The following is a 21,763-nucleotide window of genomic DNA, read 5'->3' as shown; positions in this document are numbered from 1 at the left end:
ACTCAGAAGACTTGCTGTAAAGACGACGGAGCCGCGTGGCAGCTGGCCGGGGAGGTGAGGGACCACGGCGACTCCTGGTAACTGCCGATGGACGGGCCGAGCTGCTGCCCTGCCCACGTCCAGAGCTGCGGCGAGGCATGGCAGAAGGCAAAGGACGAAGCCTGACAGAAACTTTCTCTCAAACCGTGGAAATTGAAACAGAGGCCTTATTTATTAAATTGATTAAGTCATGTATTCATTTTCACTTGCCGGGGTTTTGGCCTGTGAATACAGAATTTGGAACTGTCTGTTCTTCACTTGTTTTTCCACATCTCGGACATTCTCACTCCGGTCATGTTTTGTTCCATCCACATCCTTTTCCGTGCAAGAACACAGTGTCTGCTAAGCAGCGGCTTTATAAAAGAAATTAATCTCTAAGGCAGGACACTTGTGCTTTTTGTCTTACCTTTAATAGGCATTGGACTGTACAAAATAATTCCCAAGTTTTTTAAGAATCATAGCAACTATTCCTACTTTACATGTTGTTATTGTTTTTTAAAAGGACTCCTGTACTAATTTTACTCTTTATTAAGTAAACAGTCTTTAATAGTGTTTATCACAAGTGGGCATTTAAATCTATTCTGTTCCATTCTGTTTCTACAGAACAGTCTTTTCACTTCTTCTCCAGAAAGAACAAGAATGGACAAAATGTGAAGCATGTGTAAGTGAAACGGTGGTGTACACCCTGGTGTAGAAAGTGAATCTTTTTTAAAAAAAAAAAAAAAAGAAAAAGTCTTGCATTCTCTCTCAGTGGCTTCAGAAGTTGCCTGCTTCCTTGCTTGTTAATGTGGGTCTATTATAACTGCTAGCTGAGCTGCCTCTGGTTAGCTTTGTGAAGAGCTTTTCATACTGTATTTTTTAAATACAGAACTAAAACCATGCTGAGCTTTTCTTTTGCCCTGACAAGAGCTTTTATGTGTGTGCAGTGGCTGCCTTCCATTTGCTATCTTGTTCTTTAGTCCTGGGCAAAGCCCTGGGTGTTTTAGCAATAGCCTGCCCTACCATCCTGGCATCACCTCTGGTAACTGGGAGCTTCTGGAAGGAGCAACCCAATTTTGGATTCATTATTTGCCTGGCCTCCCTTTGCATAAATGAGAGAAATAGTTGTTCCCTTTGGGAGGGATAGAGACAATGGAAAATCGTACCTACCCTTCCTGATAAAGAGACCTCAGGCCCTTTGTCAGGGACAAGGCAGCTGTGAGTATCTGTACTTCCCCAAACAAACACGTACTGTACGTATACACTGATAGTCTAGGAAATATCCTTAACCTCAGCTGCTCTATCCAGCGGGTTGGGAAGTACGCAAGGCACGCAGAGTACTCTTCTGGCAGGTACTAGCCATGATGGGTTGAGAAAAATAATGGATGACAGAGTGAATTTCTAAGCCATTTTATTAAGAAAGGTATATGTGAGTATATGAATACACGCAAGTATGAGACTAATGAAAATAAACATGCTAAAAGAAGAAAAGAGTTTAACTTGCTAAGCAAGCTGCTGGGCGTTGTTTTGTACCTCTCTTAACATCTGAGTAAAGAAATCAAGGGCTGCACAGGCAAAGAGCCAGAGCTCCCCTTTCAGCCCCGTTTCCCTCTGGGGCGGCTGTATCATTCCCAGGGCACGTTGCACAAGCTCTTAGAGCCCTGCCGAGGGCCTCTCGAATCCTTTCTGTACGCTCACAGCTTCTCCAGCAGCCCCGTCCTTGGCAGGCGGGATGTGGCGGTTTGGTCTGCGCTCTCAGCCCTGGTGCGGTTCTGTACGTGCGGGAGCGGTGCAGCAGCGCCGGTCCTTGGCCCCGTTCCTGCCCGCGCACCTTGTGCTGAGCCCGCGTCTCTGTGACTTTTGAGCAGAAAGAGCTTCATGTGAAAGCAAGTCTGGGAAAGCCAGGCAGCTGTGGATGCATGTGATGATTGTGGACAGAAGAAAAACAGATCACTAGAGAAAAAATACGTGCATTTATACATATAACCACATATATTTAATAATGTGTCTAAAATGCCCAAATAATTCATTAACAGAAGTACGTAGAATAAAGGCAGTGTTTGAATGTTCCACCCCAAAATAATGTGTCCCCTCTCCAGTTTCTGTGACGAACGCCAGCGCAGCGCGCCCTCGGTGTGGACTGCGGCCGTGTCTCCGTTACAGGCTGACAGAATAGGGACCGGGAATTTCCCATCGCTTGGCTCCTGCTCGCCTCCCTTAGGCACGGTGAGGGCTGCCAACAAGGTCTCAGAGGCACATAGCATCCTGTGGATGGGATTCCCAGGACAAGGATGCAGCCAAAGGTTCACAATTTAAAAATCTGATTTAATGTTTTTAATGGATTAAGGCCACACTTTTATTGTGCTTTCCTCCAAGGGAAAAAAGAACTAGAATCGTACTTTATGAAAAAGGTGAATGATAAGATTTGAGATAGTTCAGGCTGATCTTTTTAAATAGACATCATCTAGTGTAAGGAGCAGAGTAGCTGCAATCTGTTGCTCTAGTTTTCTGAAGACTGTGCAATTAATTGAAACATAGTGGAAAAAAATTATTTGTATGGGGTTTATAAAAGCAAGGTCTTGCAGAATTAAGATGTGTGACACTAGAAAGATTTTCCTTGCCTTTTCCCTTTCCTTATCAATTTCTTATTTGTACAGAATTTCACATAACAAAGGCAGATTTTTAAACTGAAGATTTGATTTCCCTGCTGTGTTTGAACTGTGTATATGGTGACATAAAATAGAGGAGAACTGAGAAACCCTTCCCCCCCCCCCCCCCCCGAACTATTTGTTTCAAAATACAAATGGTGTATATAATGCCAAATATATTTGTACTTAAAATCCCTCCAGGTGCAATAATGCTCTAATCACTGTGATTAGACCGTTCTGTTAATGGTTTACTTTACAAGGAGTTTATTAAAACAGGTATAGACTGTTGTTAAAAAACAGTTTTCTTTCTGAAATCATAACCATGAATTAAATCAGTAAAATCAGAATCAGAATTTGACTGTGCAAAGGGCAAAGAAAGGTTTCTAATTATATTGTAATTTAAATAAATCTTTCTGTCAGAGTAGGACTGTGAGAAAGGCTATTTTTAGATTTAAATTTTAGAGCAGACCACTTTTGTTGTAGTACAATGTACTTCTAATAAATCTCCTGTGATTCAAAGATCAGCTTTCAAAACTTTGCTGTCATAGAAGCTTGCTCTTTCCATGTTTTTTTCCCTATTGGAAGCGTCTCGATTCTTGTAGCTTTAGTTTTGGATGGCTAGTTACAGTTAAGTAGTTTAGTCCAAGAATATTAGTGTGGTTTTTATCACTGTGATTAGACCGTTCTGTTAATGGTTTACTTAAAACAAAGATATATGTTTGCCGTGGAGTTTGCTGGCCAGTCATAACTATCTGGAGTATTTCAAGTATTTCTAGGTTTTCACTGACAAGGATAAGAACATCTGCAGCTGGCTGTCCTTTCTAACGTCTCTTACTTCTGGCTTAAATATTTCTCTTGGAATTCTCAGGAGATTTGGGAATGGCTTTTCAAACTGTAAATTACTGATTAGCTGTAGCTTGACACCTAGCAGGCTGTTTGGGCTGTACCATCCAAAAACAAGTCCACTGCAGAGCCTGCTACAACGGGCAAAGAGGCTCGCGACGCCTTGGCTAAACGGCCATCTACGTGACCCGCCCAGCTCACCGAGGACAGAAGACAATTGGTTTCAAACTCCGTGCAAAAGGTTTAGCTTATCGTTACCGATGTGGCCAAGTTAGAAAGGGCCGCCTAGACTTTTCCCTGTACTTTGTCATGGCCTATGGATGCAGCTGTCGTGAACTCGGCTGACGTTTGCCAAAGGGCTGTTCCAGAGGGCGGCCGGATTCTGCCCTCAGTGGGAGCCAGGTGCCTGCTGCCGGAGGCGGGAGCGTGCGTGACACGGGGCAGCTGTGAATAACCTACACAGCAGCGATGCGTTTGGTGGAGCTGCTGAAATGCTTCTGCCTGCTCTTCAGACAGGATCTGAGCATTTCTAGGTCTTGTGACTTTGGTGCAGAGGGCTTACAGGAACGCAAAAGATGGCTACTTCAGAATCGGTGTCCTCCTGCTCTGAGGCACTGCAGTGAATGTTATCATTAATGGAAATAAAGTTAAACATCAACAGCAAAGGAAAGAGAATCAGGGTACAAGAGGAGGGATCATGGGTCTGCGTCGTTAAGGCATACGCATGTCTTTATGTTCTGCCAAAAACTTTCATATGTTTATTTAGTTTTAATTTGTTCTATGGATTGTTAGTTCCTCTAAGAAGTTATTTATTCTTATCCCACTAAAAAATTGAAGTTAAAAAAACCCCACTGTCACGCTGTTTATAGTGGATGATGGTTGATTTGCACTTTGCTATTTTTCTAGATGGCCTAAAGTCAGCGTGGAAGCTACTGCAGGACTCCCCTCCGCATCCCGAGGGTACTTGCTGAACTATAATTTTTATTGTATCCTCACTGGATGCACTTAAATCTGTTTAAACCTGGCATGTGTAAATTGAGCTTAAAAATTAATTCTAAATCAGTAAACTCATTTAGGAGTATTTACAAAGGAGTTTGGACGGGCTTAACTGAACGGATCATAAAGAATTACTAGTTACACAACTCAAGAGGTGTGGATTGTGCCACGGCTCAGACTGTACTGTAAGACCAAATTCCATTCCTGTGAGCTTTACTGTACGGTTGTTGCCAAGTCACAACAGCCCATAAAGGCACATGCATACAGTCCAGTAAAATCCATAGAAAGTATCTGGATGGAGAAACATCCTGCTTGGCAAAAATGAACATGTTCTGCCATTCAGCACCTGAGAGCTCACCATGTGCAAGCATTTGTATCTGATATTTAACATCCCTGAGCTAGGTCTTAAAAACCCTGCTGTTATTAGAGCCTATATAACTCAAAATGAGATGACTATGATGATAATTTATTTTGGTTATTTTGCTACTTGAAGAATTGATTAATTATGATACAGAGCAAGTAGGCATCAAGCTAGGTAAACTGGCTGGTAACACGTTCTTTTCTTTTCTCTTAGAGAGAAAAACGTGTCCTCTGTTTCCTTCTAGCTTCTGGCTTTTATCACTGAAAAAAACAAGAACATAAATCGCATCATAACATTGCCTAGGAACGTCATCCCTTGCTTCAGTAACCTCCTGCCCAGGCAGTGAACACACGGACGCTGCAGCGGGGTAGTTCTGCTGGCCTGACAAGTGCCAGCTTAACTCAGTGCTGTAGGACAGAGGATGCCAGCAATTTAGTATCTCTTTTCTTATTTGTCCAACTTTTTAAGAGAGAATGAACATGCAGAAACAAGAACAGGAAGCACTTTACAGTATCACAGACAAACTGCTGCTTGCAGTTCTCTCTTTAGGTTTTCCAAGTAATGACACAAAGGTTAAAAGTTTTTTCTCTTGCTTTCAGACTGCCTTTTTAAGTATTTTCAGCCACTTTATTTGTCTTTCATCTCCTGAGAAACTTTCAATGAAACTGTAAATGAAACATAAGCACTTTGACACCACACATGAATCCAGACGTGTATTTAACAGCACAGAGCTCGCTAGGAAGAAGCCAGGAAAAATTTTCAGAGAGCTGCAAAGAGACATTCTTGCTGTATGCTTGCATACCTTAATCCACTCTTACCTTTCCTTCTTCTATACCCCAGAGGAGCATAATGCAACATTAAAAAAACTCCTTACTAAATACGTAATATCAGCCTGTAAAACTAAAACCCCAAAGCACAGTGGGTATGACGATGTACAATTCTGAGCAGTGTTGCAACAGGAACCCTAAAGCCAGCTGAAACCCAGCACTGCTCAGAGTTGCTGCTCAGCTCAGCGGATCATGAGAACGTTGAGGTGCATCCCAGCGCGTTCAGGGCAGCTCGTGTTTTGTTTCCATGGCCATCGAATGAGTGCCGTGTTCGTGTCAGCTTCAGGTACTTGTAAGGCCTTTACAAAGTCAGGGAACTCCACTGAGTAAGTGCTCATCCTTTGAGAAGGGCTCTGGCCTATGAAAGCTCTTCCCAACTAGGTAAAGTATGTGGACAGGAACTGCCTGAGCAGTCTGCTCTTTGTTAGGCCCACGATTATTCATGCTGGCCAGCCGACCTGCTGGAATAAGTAAGTTCGCGTGACTGTCACGCTAAATTTTTTCAGAGCAACCTGAAAGGTATTTAAACTCTTAACATTTATAAACCAAGTTTATGCTCCACGGCAGCTATGCTGGGCAAGGTTTCTGCTTGTTTTGGGTCCAATATTGCCCCTCTGGAAGAATGCCTTTTTCAAGGTCTTGATCACTTCCATTTTGATTTAAGGGATAAAATTAGGCTGTGACTAATTTTGAAACCACTGGCAAGCAATAAAAATGTTTTGTCTAAGGGGACTTGTTTCACAGATAAAATTAATAATCTCAGCCAAATTTACTGCTTGGGCAGAGTGCACTAGCTGTTCTCCTTCAGACGGGCCTTTGGCAAAGCCGTACTTTGTCTATCCACTTCTTGTTTTTCCCTTCCTTTTGAATCCAGAGTTCTTCTCTTTTGGGATTCTGTTCTGTTCTTGGCTCGGTAAGTGTCTCTACCCTCATCTTCTCTCTCTCTTTTTAGTCTTGTTAGAAGTGCTGTATGAATTCTGAGACTTCTCGCTCCGCTTCTAACTTGCCGTTGTTTCAGCTGCAGGTCCTTCTTTTCTTTTCTGTGATATTCTGTTTTACATACCCCCTCTCCTTTTTGCCTTCCTCACGACTGCACCTATCCATTCTAGAATTTCAATTGCCAGCACCACTATTTACAAACCATGCAGTAAATATGCTTTGTAAATTGTGCTTCTGGTACTGAGACCTGTGCAAGCATCTCAGTCCGTTGGGACATTTGCCCGAGCTTTGCTGCTGCAGGAGGAAGTACTTCCTGGTACCTGTTACAACAGGAGGTGTAGTGCTAGCAAAGTTGTGTTTGAAAACAAACCCAGATTCTCCGCTATTGCTTTTACTAATCTGCACTGAGCACAGCCCATCAGAAAGCAGATCTGAAAGGACAGCTGGAAATCTCCTTTCTCAGGGACAGACACGGAGCTAGAGAGAGCTCTGGTGTTGCCAGTTTTGTATTTCTTACTGCAGCAGTGATGTAGCAGCAGTGGGGCTGAAGCATATGACGCCCTGACCAATCCTCCTTTTCTGTAATGACTCCTGGCTGGTCATCGGCAGGTCACTGATGTCTTCAGGACTTGTCAATAAACTGGGGAGAATGGTCCTTGCCAGCAGAGCAAAGTGCAGTGACAGCACTCAAGCTGAGCAGGTACTACGACAAGTACTTTTAAGAGATGCTTGAGTTGCTGAGTTGCTTAGTTAATGCTTGTGCTTTCAACATAGAAGCGCTACATCTAAGTGCCGAGATGTGCTTTGGGGTTTTGTGCACTTGTTTTATATATACGTATACAGAGATACATACATATACATAAAAGCACGTATAATTTGAGAATTATTCTGGTAGAGCTATACTGGTTCTTGTGCATTATGTATCTGGTTGTGCTCACTATTAATAGTCTCCTATCTTAATTAACAGAAAATTATTTGAGAGAAGTGAATGATGAAAATTATTTCAGAAGGGCTTATTGTATAAAGAAGAAAGAGAATCGTTTCTGAAAATGGTGGTGTAGGGGATGCAGAAATGGAAGGTTCATCTGGTACATGTCTTTTCTTTCTTATGGATCTTCTGAGAACCAGAGATATAAATGAACGTCCAAGTTCTCTGGTAGGCTAGGAAATAAGTCACAGTCAAGGTGAACGATGAAAAAAGGACTTAGATAATAGAAAGCATTTCCAAACAAGAAGAACACTTAAGTGACTGCTAGAAAATAAGAGCATGAATCTGACTGGAAAGGAGACAACTTCAGAAAACTTGAGCTTAGAGAAACCATATAGCTGAATTTTGGCACACACAACAACAGACTAAATCCCACTAATTAAAATGTATTTGAACTAATTAGTGGGTTCAGAGTTGAATTAGGAACACTTCTAATAGCTCACAGAGGAAAGATAATAAAAGAAGTGCCAATTTTTTCAAAATGTTTAGAAAAGCAACAATCTTACATATACCGCTCTTGACAAAATAACTGTTACAGAAAGACTCCTTGTGCATTATTTGGACAATATATCGTGCATAGCACACTGCCGTGTGGAAGGCCTGGTGAAATGTGAGAATGGCCTCTCACTAAGTAGATCGGGGAATTCTATCAGACTCACAGTTATTCACGTCCAGTCGGTTCTTTTGCAGCCAAAATCACAGTTTTGTTGAAGTCAATAATAAAACTCCCACAGCCTTTCGCAGAACCAGGATCTCACCCGTTATGCATAGTTTCCACTGAAGGAACTTCAGCCAAGAAGCTAAGTGAAGCATGGAATCTGAATGTAGAGAGTACAAATGGGAAACTTGAATTTAAGGAGGAGAGACACACTTGAGAGTTTCAGCTCATTGGAGAAAAACAGATACGAGCTTCCAGGCCTCACACTCCAGATTTCTTCACTTTCTGAGTCTGTTGCTATGGCATTCATAAAATTCAGCATTTTAATGCAGCAAAGGGGAAATTTGGTGCATTAACTATGGGTTAATCAGCTGTCCAGTCGTTTGAAACTAAACCAGGTTCAGCATTTCTGACCATCAGCCCAGTTTAGGGAAGCCATTCAATGGGGCTGATGTACCTAACCTGAGGGATTCAGGTTTGAAAATCTCAGCCTCCATTTACAACAGCTACGCTGTCTGTGGAGGCCGGAGCACCGAGTCCAGAGCAGTCCTGCGAGGTACCTGGTCCGTAGGTTCAGCAGCCAGCAGCGGGTAAGTGAAACCCCGTCTCACTGGGAACTGCAGGGCGGACTGGCCAAGTTCAGCGGCTGGCTAGTCACAGCCCGAAAGGGGCTACGGGACAGGTGGCTCTCCTGCTCCGATGGCAGAGAATGACAGTGGTGAATCCAACCCATAAATTATTACCTATCATTAAGGAAGCAGATCAAAACCAGAATGATTCTCCAGATTTTTTTTTTTTTAATTTCTGTATGAGCAGAACATTCATTCCTTAAAAAAGAAAAAAAAAAACCCCAAACTTAAAGAAAAAGAGGCAGCTCTTTGGAGACAGACCCCCAGTAATGACCCTCTCTTCCTCCTGTCACTTGTTCAGGCATTTTCTGTGCAATGTGCAGACAAAGAAAGAATAAAGAGCAGACACAGAAAATAGTATCCTTTAGCTGCAAAGACATGTTTTTGCAGGCTCCCAGGCTTTCTTTAGTTTCTAATAGCAACCACAAAATGTCTTCAGCGATGGCAAGCAATGCTTCAATCCTTTTGTTAGGAAATGTTTGAAATACCTTATCTTCCTGCGCAACTCTCTAAATAGCAACATCTTATGAACTATAGTAACCAGTTAAGAGACTTTATATCTACATTTCTCAGAGACTTTTCCTTAACTGTTCTCCTATAGAAAGGATGTTCTTAGAGTTACTGAGATGACATTCACTGAAATTCAGAATTTCAGTAAATAGAATCCTAAAACTGAAAAAAAACCAATGTATATAAACAAACTGGAGATGAAGGGACCCAGTTTTCAGTTTCACAATTCTCCTTTAAAGTTCAGATTCATTACATGTCCACTGAAAAAAATCAGAAATAAATGTAACTTTTGGAAAGCTTGATAACCTTTTACAGAAATTATCTACTTTAACAATAGGCAGGCCGGACCTAATTATCTACATTGACATCCATGGGAGTCTTACTAGTGAAAGTACTGTAGATATAAACTTTTTTGGAAAATAAAAAGTAACAGCAAAGGAGGAGATATGATTCAAGCAAGGCAGGAAATGGTTTTCACATCAAAATTTGAAATACCACATACACACACACACACAAAATTTGGTTAAGATACTGAAATCTCAAATATGTCCTGTTGGAAAATTCCCAGGCACCTCTACTACCTCTGGAGTTGCCAAGTAGCTTCCTTCTCTCACAGTAGGTGATGATCTCTGGACCCACTTCTGATGCAGTAAATGAAGAGGCATTATCAGGAAATATTGCTGTTAAAGTATCTGGGTAACAAGTAATGTCAGCTTAAGTGTTAGTAAACATAAGGTTACTTTTATGATCATGCAGACAAGAAATTTGTAACTTCCATGACAGGAATCAAAGAGGGAGCAGTACCTCAGTCATTAGTCACATTTCTCAGGGTACTCATTCTTTCTTACTCTTTTTCTGCTGTTTGGTTCCAAGCTACATCCCAGTTTAACGGTAAAAATAGCATCTTATTTCAGCTTCAATACTCCATGGGCATTAACAGGTTCTCTGTTACTGCAGTACAATGTGATTTGGTCTTCCCCTAAAAGCTTTTAGTTAATGCTGCAAAGCTTTCTGCTATTGCTGATTATTTTAACAACAGCAAAAACGATTAAGAGGAAAACAGAAATAATTTAAGAACCGATCTTCTGCTGTCTTTGACTGATTTCTAGTTCAAATGTAGCTGAGCATTATTCAGAGTAAAATCTCTCACAGTCAACAGTTGTACAGAAAGGAGGGGGAGAGCTGGGAAGGCTCTACCCTTTCCATGTGGCAGGGCTGTAAGCACACTGAGGTTCCCTGTGTTGCTGGAGTAACAAGTGTCCTCTTCAGGAACATTCTGCTGCCCCACTCCCTTGCAGTTCATGTCCCTGCCAGAGTGCAGAAAACAGTGACAGAAGTATTTCACCAGCGGCCTGGCTCCATCGCGCTTCCAGCTCGTCTTTTCTTCAGTTTGTGGTGACCTCTGTCACTCCTGTTGTTGTGGTGGGGTTCTTGTGAGACAGTAAGAGTCTTATTCCTCCATGCATGCTAATGATGAGATAGAGACTTGCGCTAATCTGCTCAGAACAGTTGGCTTTTATTCAGCTGACTGTAAGCAGACTACCCAAAGTCATGAAAAGAGGAGTTTAAAAAGAATGTTATTTATATTAATATTTCATAGCTGCCAGTTAATACAGATGGGACGTACAGTGGATGTCACTGCAGATGAGACAGCAGCGAGGCGCTGCCCCTTCACCTCTGCCTGTAGGCACAGAAGGGGACGGATGTTGCTGAGAATGCCAGCTGCGGGGCTGCCTGCAGCGAAGAGCTGTGGACCCCAAAGACCAGCGAAGCTCGTCTGCACAGTTGTGAAGCTTTAGGGGCACGGCTCGTTGGGGACCTGGTTTGGGGCAAGGGCAGTTTCCAAAGCAGTGCACCTTGCAGCACTGCACGGGAGTTAGGTCTGCTGCTGTCGGCTTCCGCTGGCACAGGTTCTTGCTTCACACCTCCTTAAAACTGCTTGGGAGAGAGAGAGCGCTGATACAAATACGGATTAAGATACAGCAAACAGAGTAAGTCAGTTTGTTTAAAAACACTGAATTTCAGGTGTTTCCTGAACACCTCTAGGTTGAAGAGCTACATGCCAGCACAGACCAGAGAGACAACCCTGGGCTGGAAGATAGATTTATAGATTTTAAATTATTTTGAAATTGAACACAGAAAGTGTCCAAGTATTTTTCTTCCTCTTTTGTTGTTTGCCAGAAAGCACAGTCCCAACTCTGAGTTCTTACACATCTCCTGGAAGTTACTGCATGAACAATTTGATTTTTACATTAACATCTTATAAAAGGGTAGATATTAAAACCTGTAACATTTCCAAAGCTATGTTTAATCTTAGTATTACTTGTTGGCTTGTTGTCTTGAGAGAATCTCTGATTTGTATCTAAGTGACAAAATTCAATTCTGCTGTACTGAGTTGGAGAGAAGAAAATGGTGTATTTAATATACCTAAAATGTGTAGAGTCTGATAGTGATTACACTGCCATCTGTTAAAAATTACCCTGCAGGATGCATACAATGAACATTTGGGACTGTGAAGCACAGGCATTTAATTCACAAATAAAGCCAAAGTCTCTCTAATTCTTTCTCTCTTTGATTTCACAGAGAGGAAAAGTATGTGCTTGATTTGGATGTAGGGAAAAGATGAATAATCCTCCATTTTCCTTGGTAGGTTTTCAGGGAATAACCACATTCACCACTGAAAATACCTGTGCATGTCTTCTAGTCTCTGTCTGTCTCACACGGGTTATCCGTAGTCTGCTGGATATCAAGGAACGTGTAGTGGCAAGGAGGTACAGAAATGCTGTCTGGTTTGGTGCAAATCTGTAACGCCAGCTCTTAGGTCTTTTGCACGAGGTAGGGAATGGTGGAGTGACTGGAAATTTTCACTGGTAAATGTCCAAGGCCGTTAACTGGATGAACCCGATTGCTGTGAAGACACAGCTGAAGGCTTCACTGCGGATTTCTTCCTTCTCATGACAAGGTGAACGGTGTTCCAGGGCCTGACAGAAGGGCAGCTCTCCCGGCCCATCCTGTGCTCACTTCTAGAAAAGCACCTCAGTGGTTTTGTACCCAGACCTTGCTTTGTTTGAGGTGTTAATAACTGCGATTAAATTTCCTTCTTCTCTTAAACTATATAGGTGATTTTAGTTTTCTTATGATGGCAGTTTTATTGTAAGGGTGTTTTTATGAAATGGAACACTGAGGTGGCTGTTCAGAAACAAAAATTAGTCTTGTGATTGCATCATAGTTAATAAGTATGTGTAAGAGAATAATCTTCTAAAAGCAGATTACCTCAGTTATTAATAATTGGGATTTACGAGTTAAGTAATATGTTGCAACTGTATCCAATTCCTCAGCAATTTCATGCGGAAAGCTGAGAGAGAATTTTAGAAAGAATCCTGTCTGTGAATTTTCTTTACAGTTAATGCACAAGGCTGTGAAATCCTAAGCAACAACTGAACTAGCATTTTCGGCTCTGCCTGTAGCTTTTCCTTGTGTGCTTCGGCTGTTTGAAGTTGGTGTGGCAATTTGAAATTTGGTCTCATTTGTGAGACAGACAAAATTGTCAATTTTAGTTTCATCATGCTTTGCTTAATTTTGTTCTTAGCAAGGTCTTTGTTTTTCCTGGATTCTTGTGGCAGAATTAATACATCTGATGTTTATGTGCATGTGGTTGGCTATTCCTTATGTTTTCTTCTATATTTTTTCTGATTGTTTACTACCTACTAAACAGGCTTAGTATAAATAATGTTTTAAAATATCTTTAAAAAGATAACAGAGCGCTTTTAATCTACTCTTCTTTTTTTCTGATTCAGTGATATATGAACTCTTGCCAGTCTGGAGAGAACAATTAAAAATCTAACAATTTTTTTTATGGCCCTTCTCCCTTCAGGTTTAGCCAGGAGCTTAAGCAGGTGCCCATCTTCAAATAAGCGAGTTATTTTGTTGAACTTGCGTTGGAAAATTTGCACTCTCAAAGTCAGGCATGTGAGGATGCACCAGAGTGAATCAATCACCTCTGGCCCTTCCTCTTCCGATTCCCTACTCATGGGAGGCATCTGCCATATTGTATTGCAGGCACAGTCTCCACATCAAAGCTTTTTCTATTGCTCTTTTTCAGTTAAAATCTGTGGAGAAATCAGGTTTGCATCTCACAGGTAATGAAAGCAAAGTGCCCTCTCAGCTGGGTGGGAGGAAATGCGTTCAGCCTAACAAAGCTCTTGCTGCTCCCACCTACTTTGCTGTTTCCTGAAGCTCATGTAGATGTAAATGAGTGGAATGTTTCACCGATGATTTGGGTGGCAGAAACCCTGAGAGTAAAGGCCGAGGTTGACTGGAATAGGTACGTGCCACATGTCCTTCAGTGCTGCCTTTTTCCACCTCCCAAGCTCCGAACCGCTGTGTCCGAGGTGGAGAAGGCAGGGCCTGGGCTGCAGCGTCTTCAAGAACCCGAGTATTTCTGTTCTGCCCATCCGGATGGATGCACTGCACAGCAGGAGGAATCACACCTGCATTTGGTCTCTTATGCATTTGAGGGAAGCCTGACAAATAATCAAGTTTTGTGGTTCAGTCCTAGGAAACCATTCTAAATTATTGTTGATGTTGATATCCAATGTGACAATTAATAGCAGAGCTAAACAACGACTCATGCTAAATGCTCCACATACTGTGACAAGATGGCTTTTAAAATATAGCGGTTGGTTTTTTTTTCCAACAGAAGTGGAGACAAATTTTAATTGCAGAGAAAGAGATAGTGAAGTAAGGACACAGGAGTGTCTGTGTTACTTTTCTGGGGCTCTGCTGCTGAGGCTGTCCCCTCCAGCAGCGCTGGCCCTGGCTGGGCCGTGGGAGCCAGCTGCGGGTGAGGGCTGGGCAGCACCCTGCACAGCAACAAGAAACGTGCGTTCGGGTTTGCTTTCTGAAACCTACTCTGTTCTCCTTTTATCTATGTTTAAGTTATATGATGTACCACAGTCGCAGTTAAGTTTCAACATTTTTACAGACACAGGTTATTCAGGGTGATACAATTTGTCAGAATTCCCAGCAGATTCACGTTTTCTTACCAAAAAGCTGCTCCTTTTCCCAGGTTTCTCCCAGCTCGTCCTTAGCAGGCAGTAAGCCAGCCCAACGCTGGCCAAGCCCAATGCTTTGTCTCTAAGGAGCAGGTGTAGGGCAGAGAGGCCCGACAGCCTCTGCCCGGGGTGGCACTGCTGCCCGGGACTCCTCTCAAGTATAAAATCAAACATTATCCCTGTGTGGAGGGTACTTGTGCATCCCTCAGCAAAAAGCCCAGGGCTGTCACGATCAGGGATTGCACGGGTTGGGAAAAGGCCCTGGGCACCTGGAGGCTGGTCTACGTCTCCATCATCCACCAAAACTGGTCTAGATGTCGTTCCTGCCAGGGCGGCCCATACTGCCCTGAGGTAATTCTGTTCAGGACGAGGTGTGACCTCAGTTACTCCTGTCTAGTCCTGGGCTCCCCGAAGACTGCGCTGCACGGCCGGCCGCGGCGCTTTCCCTGGGTTCCGCCTCACTGAAGCCGGACGGGCGGCAGCCGGGCCAGCCCTGCGGGACCCGTGCCCGCCTCCCTGCCCTGCGCTGCCCGCCACCGCTACCTGCGCGGCCCGGCGCTGGCCCGCGCTCCGCGGGCGGCGGGGCGGGGGCGGAGGGCAGGGGAGGGGCCCGGCGGCGGGGCCGGGCCGCGGCGGGGTAGCCGGCCGCAGCACGGTGGTGGCCGGGGCCGCAGAGGCGGGTGGAAGGCTGCGGAAAGTCTCCGCGCCGCCCTCGCCTCAGCCGAGCCGCAGGTGGGGCGGGGAGGGGAGCGGAGGCGCCATCCCCCCGCCCCCGGGGGGCGCTGCGATGAGGTGAGGCGAGGCCTTGGGCGCTGCGGGCGGACCGCGACCGGGAACGGGCCCTCCCCTCCCCGCCGCCGGGCGGCCCAGCGCCGGCTCCGCGCAGGTGGGAGCAGCGCCCGGCGGCAGCCCTGCCCGCCGGCGGGAATCGCGGCTGGGGGCGGGTGCGAGCGGGGCTGTTCCTGCAACCTCCTCTGCCCTCCGCCGCGGCCCGGCCCGGCGCCCGCCGCGTGGGGAAGCGGCGCTGCCCGCCGCGCCGGTGGGGTTGCCGCGGCCTGACGAGCGGGTGCCGTTTGCTTCCCCTTTGCCGAACGGCAGGCAGCGGGCGGCGGCGGCGGGCAGGAGGTGCTGCCGCCGCCCTGAGGTCGCGGCGGCCCGCGGAGCGGGCGATGGATGGGGAGGGCGAGGCGGATCTCTCCAGCGACACGGCGGCGCCGCGGTGCAAGACGACGTCGACCCCCCGGCTGCAGCCCTGCGCCTGGAGCAAGCCCCGGCCCCAGTCGTACCAGACCGCCAACGGGGTGCTCTTCACCGACTTTCCCGTGGAGGACAGGTGCACCTTCACCGTGACTCAGCCCGCCGGCACCGTCAGCACCTGCCCGGGCAGCGGAGCGCTGCGGAGGGGCCCCTCGTTTTTCAGTTCCAGCATGGGATCGGTGTCCAACGGGAAGGTACGGCCTCCAGCCTGCCAGGCCGTCTCTCCTGAGCGGTCCCCCCAGGCGCTCACTCTGGTTTCGAACAGTCCTGTCGGTTTTACTGCCAACGGCACCATTACCTCACCGGGCAGCCGGCTGGGTCATCCCCCGAGGACTTCCAGTCAGGCAGCGCTTACACCGCAGCAAGAGCGGATTGTTTTTACAGGCAGCCCTCAGCCCTCACCTGCTGGAAAGGCGCCTTCTCCCAGTAACAGCAACGCGGCAGCGCTGCCCTTGCAATGCAACCAGGTTTCCAAAACAGCAGAAAAAGTGCCGCTGGGGCCCCCCGCGGTGTGCCAGGCGATGTCCCCAGCACAAGGCATAGCTCTTCAGAGGCCTGCGTCCGCTCAGGAGCAGCCCGTGGACCAGCAGCCCGTGGTCCTGAGCACCAACAGCCCTGCCGCTCTCAAGGTGGGCACGCAGCAGATCATTCCCAAGAGTTTGGCTTCTGAAATAAAGGTGACCAGCAAAGCCAACAGCCAGAACGCAGAGACAAGCAAGAGGGTGCTGAAGGTCCGCAGCATGGTGGAGAGCCTCAGCGTGCCTTTGGTGGCTGATGCTGAGGAGGAGGCTGAGGGTGACCTGGACAGCCCGGGGACCCTGCGGCGCGGCCTGAGGTCGACGTCCTACCGCAGAGCGGTGGTGAGCGGCGTGGACTTCGACAATTCTAATTTTAAGAAAAAAAACAGAATGTCCCAGCCCATACTTAAAGCAGTTGTTGAAGATAAAGAGAAATTTTCGAGCCTGGGGAGGATAAAGGTAAGTTGTGCTGATAGGTGTAGGCTACACAGAAGCGTAATTTGCAGTCTTTTGTGTTTTCCATAAATGATGGGGTTTTTCTCAGTTTGCTTTTTGCTACCACAAAACTTTTGGTAGTTAAGTGATCTGTGGGACTTGTCGTTACCAGTGTTGCTTTCAAAGTAAAGTGGCAGAAGCTTCAGGGCCGCAATTCTGTTGAAGCCTGGGCAGCTCAGGACTGTGTTTTGTTGATGGCAGCCTCATGCATTCCCTGCTGGGTTCCCCAGCGCTTCGAGGTTTTCTTTCACAGTCAAATTGATGTTTTAAAACCTGGTTCCCAGAAAGGAGTAAACAGGAAAAAAAGAGGCATTGACTTAATAAAGTCTGCCTGCTAGAGTAAATAGACTGACAGAAAAATGAGCTTCCTCCATTACTCCTCTGAGACATTAGTTTTAAAGTGTTTTTTAAAATCAGACTGTGATTTTTAAATTGATAGAGGCCACTTCAGGTATCTTTTTGTGGTGTAATTTTAATGCTCGCAAGCAAAAGTAGAATGTCTGCTTTTAATTCTTGATTGCAGTCCATTAAGAGTAGTAGATTTATACTGAATGTTAATAAATTATAAAGACTTACTGCAAATATTCTTTTACTTGAACATACCATATTGTAATCTTGTATTTCCATCTTTTTAAGTGTAATTCGTTACTTTTTAAAAAACATATTGGTAGATTTCTGCTAAGTGTTTGGAATTGTGTAATAAAGTACTCCAAGCCGAGGGCTAATGCTGTTGCTATTAAAATAATTATCAGCTTTATGACAATTTTTAGCCAAATTAAAAACTATGGTTATGGAAGCTTCTGTGAATATGCTACAAGTGGTGAAATAGTAATAGATCAAATTGTGAACTACTGCTGAGCAGGGAGGTGGTTTGCTTTGGTTTGGGTTTGGTAGTAGACTTTAACAGTAGTTTGTGTTTAAAATAGCAGGATGTGACATTGTCCTGTCTTTACACACAAAACCCTCTTTGCTAGTAGCATTTTTTTAAATAGACTTCTTAGATCGTAGAACTTGTTGCACCAAAACAGCTGTTTTATTTCAGAGGTTTGTTTTGGTCTCAAAACGTTAGTTTATAAAATACTTAATGTGGTGGTTCTTTGCAGAGTGTGTGGAAAGAGACAGCTGCTCAGTCCTGTACCTTATATCCTTGTTGAAAAGCCCTGTGACAGGGGAATGAGTTACAAGTTCACTGAACTCTTGTAAAGCTAGTATACTGTGCTTTTGAAACATAGGGAAAATAAAGCATTTGGGACAAATATGTACAAACAGTGCACGAGAGAAGGAAAACTAGAGTAAGTTTTCACTTTCTGTGATGAAGCAATTGTTTTCATGATACTTGTCCAACATCAGAAGTTTATAGATTAGGGCCTGTTAATTTGGTGCCTAAGTATCAAATAAATAGGAGTTCTTGTTACTGTTGGTTATTTTACATTCTTCTTTTAATGTGTGTATGTCTCTCTCCTGTTAAAATTATCAGAAGAAAATGCTGAAAGGACAAGGGACGTTTGATGGGGAAGGTAAGCCCTTTTCTGTACAGACTTGATAATATGCTCAATCACAAGAGGAATTAACTTCATTTTGCATGCTTCTTTTGCACGTAGTCAAAACCCAAGTACCTTGTTTTTCAGTAAACTGACTACAATACAGAACCATAATTTTGACACTAGACATAATTTAGGGAATATTTTAAAGAATATAGAATGGCAGGTTAAAAATGGCTTTTTGTTTGAAGGGCTTCTTTTCAACTTAAACTCCTGTCCTTCCTAGTAAATGAACTGATGGATGTGTCTATCTTGGCACCAACAGTTCTGTAGAATTACATAGGCAAGGCTTGTTCCTCTGGTTGGGACTGCCTTCCTGCCTGTTCCCTGCCACTCTTCCCAGGTGCAAGATGTAGCTTTTGTGGGTCAGCTTACGGGTTTTTGGGTCAGCTCCTGCAGCAGGTGCCTGAATTGTTATTCTCCAAGTTTATGGTTGATGCAGCTATTTCTCTCTCTTCCTCATAAGGCAAGGGTGCTGGCGTAAATTCCTTGACTTTGTAATGCTTTTCTTTTCCTGCTACCCAGGCTTTAAGTGTCAAAAAACCACTGTCTGTGTATCTGCTCTTTTATGTTACTCATTAATTCTGGGCTTTGCCAAGTTTGCTGCTTTTCCCAGTATTTCAACAAGAAAAAAATTCTTTCCTGGCTATGAGTCCATGGAAGTTTCGTTATAGTAACTGCTACTCTCTTGGCTTTTCTCTGCTTAATGCCTCCTTAAGGTCATCTCAGCTGCCGTGTTACCTTCCTTTTCCTCTTTTTTCTATTTTCAAAACTTCCCACTTCATTCTATTTGCATCACCCCCTATCTTACTCTTATTTTCATCTTTTCTTACACTATTACCTGATGACATTTTCTAGATTCTCTTCCAATGGCTCCCTTCTATCTTGGACTGATCCCAACTAATAACTTTCTCTGTAATGCCGCTCAGAATTCAGTTACTGTACACAATTTCCTGTCTTAAAAGCATATAAACTATATAGACACATTCCAAAGAACAAATACAAAAGGCCAGACCTTGTATAATACTCAGCCAGGGCTGTATGGTCTGAACAGGTGGAACAGATCCACCCAGCACAGCATAAGACCTCAGGAGTCGCAACTGAGCAGCCAGACCTTTCACGTATTTCCCCTTTCTCTTGCAGGGGAAAATTGGATACTGTCCAAAGCCCAGCCCATCTCTAAAGTACCTTTTAGAGCTTGCTTTCTTAACAGCTTAATCCGTCTGTAGGTTCTTCTGGTCTTGGATTTCTGTGTCCTTTTCCATCTGCTTTTGAAAAGGGTCTGTGGTCAAGGCGGTTGGGAAATGGAGAGGGTATGCTCCACATGTGTTTCTTTGCCATTGATAGTACTGTATTAATATTGACAGTACTGAAATGTATGACGAGTGTATTTTGTTTTAAGGTTCGTAGGCCTCATGCTTATTCAAGTGAGCCTTGAAGTTTCTCTTTGGAATAGTTCTGACCTCAAATTTCTGAAATTTGGGTCATTTTCTTCTCTTAGTGAAGTGCAAAGACTGTACTTAAAGCTGACAGAATAAAAGTTGGCATGGGTAGTGGACTTCTAATGGTCTTGTAGATTAAAATAGCTAGACCTCCAGATTGGTGAGACTGTTCTACTGACACGCTTGTCCCATCTTAAATTGCTGGCTAGTTATGAAACATTGTACAGCAAACCAAGGAAGAAAAAATTGTTTTCTGTTTTTTCTTGACAAAGGACACATCTGTTCTTTAATTCAGTCAGTGTGGATCTTTTTGGTAGTGGTACAGTGATCCATTGTTACTGTACTGCACCATTGTCCATCCTAAATGAGATACTATCTTTGTCTGTAGGAGTTTGTGAACGGCACAGTGACATTTTGGTTTCTTTCATTGTTTAACTGTTACTTACAATTTTTATGAAAGCAACTAAGCTAACTTTCTAGCAATTAATGACATACTGTTGTTGTTTTATAGAAAACGCTGTATTATATCAGAACTATAAAGAAAAAGCTCTGGACATAGATTCTGATGAAGAGTCTGAGCCCCGAGAGCAGAAATCGGATGAAAAGGTTGTTTTTCGCTATAAGCCCCTGAGATCAACATGGAGTCAGCTGTCTGTTGTGAGTATTTGGTCAATGTATAGCCAAAGACAGAGTATCTAAGAACGTACTGAAGCAAGTATTTTTGCTTGCTACTGGAGTTTTCAGCTGAAGTTCGTCACCTTGTCCCTCCCAAAATATAAGGTGTCTCTGAATATTCTTTTATCGACAAATTTGCAACTGCTCAGATGTTGCTGATCCAAATCTGGCGGTCTCAATTTAGCTTTTGTTGAGGTTTTCCCCAACAGCTTAAAGAAAGCATAAATCAAGTTTTCTCAGTCAATTTTAGTAGGTATAGACTGATGCTCCTGCCAGAATCCCTGGTTACCTGATTTTCTAGAGCTAGTGTTTGTGAGGTCGTGTGACCACACAACAGGCTGGTTATAGAGTATCTGATTTGAAATTACCAGGAAAAAAAAATTCAATGTAGTTTACAATGAAATTAAATACAACTTTGAAATGCAAAGGAATTAATATTTCATAATTTTACTCTCTATGATACATTTCTATCTTTTTTTTTTTTCTTTTTAAACTATGCTGGGAAAAAAAATCAAGCATGCCTCAAAAGTTTTGTTTGCATATTCAATTGAAGACCCTGACTTTGTACTTCCCACCACCAGTAGAGATGGCAGCATGGGCCTTGCCTGCACAGGGTGTTGGCAGCTGTACTGATGCAGGTCCTTGGGAGAGTTACGGCTTATGATGATGTGTGCTACTGTATGTGGCTATTCTGAGTGAGGTACTGTCAAAAAGCTTGAAAAGACACATTTAAATCCTAACAGCACGGAAACTCAGAGCAAAATCTGTGTTTTGTAGTTCCTTTCAATAAATTGGCATGGTGTGGACCAAACCTTAAATAGGATTTAGTTTGGGTTTGTTTTTTTTTTTTTTTTTTGCTAAACTTTGTTTTTCACTTCATAAGAACAACATGGAAGTCCTGATCAATAACTGGTCTTTGTTTTACATAAAAAGCGATGCAATTGAGAGTTCATTTTGGGGTCCTGTATTTGGCAAAGACACAACTTTACTGATTCTTAATAAAAAAGAGAAAAAAGTGTGTGTGTGAATGAACTAATAGGGTGAATTACACTAAAGAAAAGCTTCAGTTAGTTACAAACAAGTTTCTGCTGAATTTTTCTAAATTGCTGCAAGCCAACTCTAAGTTGATTTGACTACATATATTTAATGGGAACCATTTCAAAAGAGCTGAGTATTCAGATGGTGGTATTGTGCTATCCTTGGTGCAGTCTGTAAAGCATGTGCAGTGACTTTTTTCTTAGCATCGTAAAACAAAGTAGGATTCAGCTGTTTTAATCAGTACTGTAATCTTACTAGCATCCCTGCTAATAAATTGGCAAATTAATGATACTAGTTGATATTTCTACAGGCCTTCCTACTATGCA

The 21,763-nt window shown here is 43.7% G+C and overlaps 1 protein-coding gene across 2 annotated transcripts in view; it reads left to right on the top strand.

Annotated features, from left to right (window-relative positions):
* ARHGEF26 (Rho guanine nucleotide exchange factor 26) overlaps positions 1–21,763 on the top strand; it is an 88,087-nt gene that overhangs the window by 12,878 nt on the left and 53,446 nt on the right. The window contains exons 1-4 of one of the 2 annotated variants that reach the window (XM_075761714.1): positions 15,052–15,263; positions 15,570–16,705; positions 18,219–18,258; positions 20,236–20,381. In XM_075761714.1, the coding sequence (XP_075617829.1) occupies positions 15,641–16,705; positions 18,219–18,258; positions 20,236–20,381 (1,251 nt within the window). In that variant the 5' untranslated portion in view covers positions 15,052–15,263; positions 15,570–15,640. Of the gene's footprint in view, positions 1–15,051; positions 15,264–15,569; positions 16,706–18,218; positions 18,259–20,235; positions 20,382–21,763 lie in introns of those variants that run through there. The other variant, XM_075761715.1, reaches the window with a different exon arrangement.

The sequence above is a fragment of the Balearica regulorum genome, chromosome 9 (assembly GCF_011004875.1).
Source record: "Balearica regulorum gibbericeps isolate bBalReg1 chromosome 9, bBalReg1.pri, whole genome shotgun sequence".
NCBI lineage: Eukaryota > Metazoa > Chordata > Aves > Gruiformes > Gruidae > Balearica > Balearica regulorum.
The sequence above is the reverse complement of the archived record's forward strand: the minus strand, read 5'-3'. Positions and strand labels throughout refer to the sequence as shown.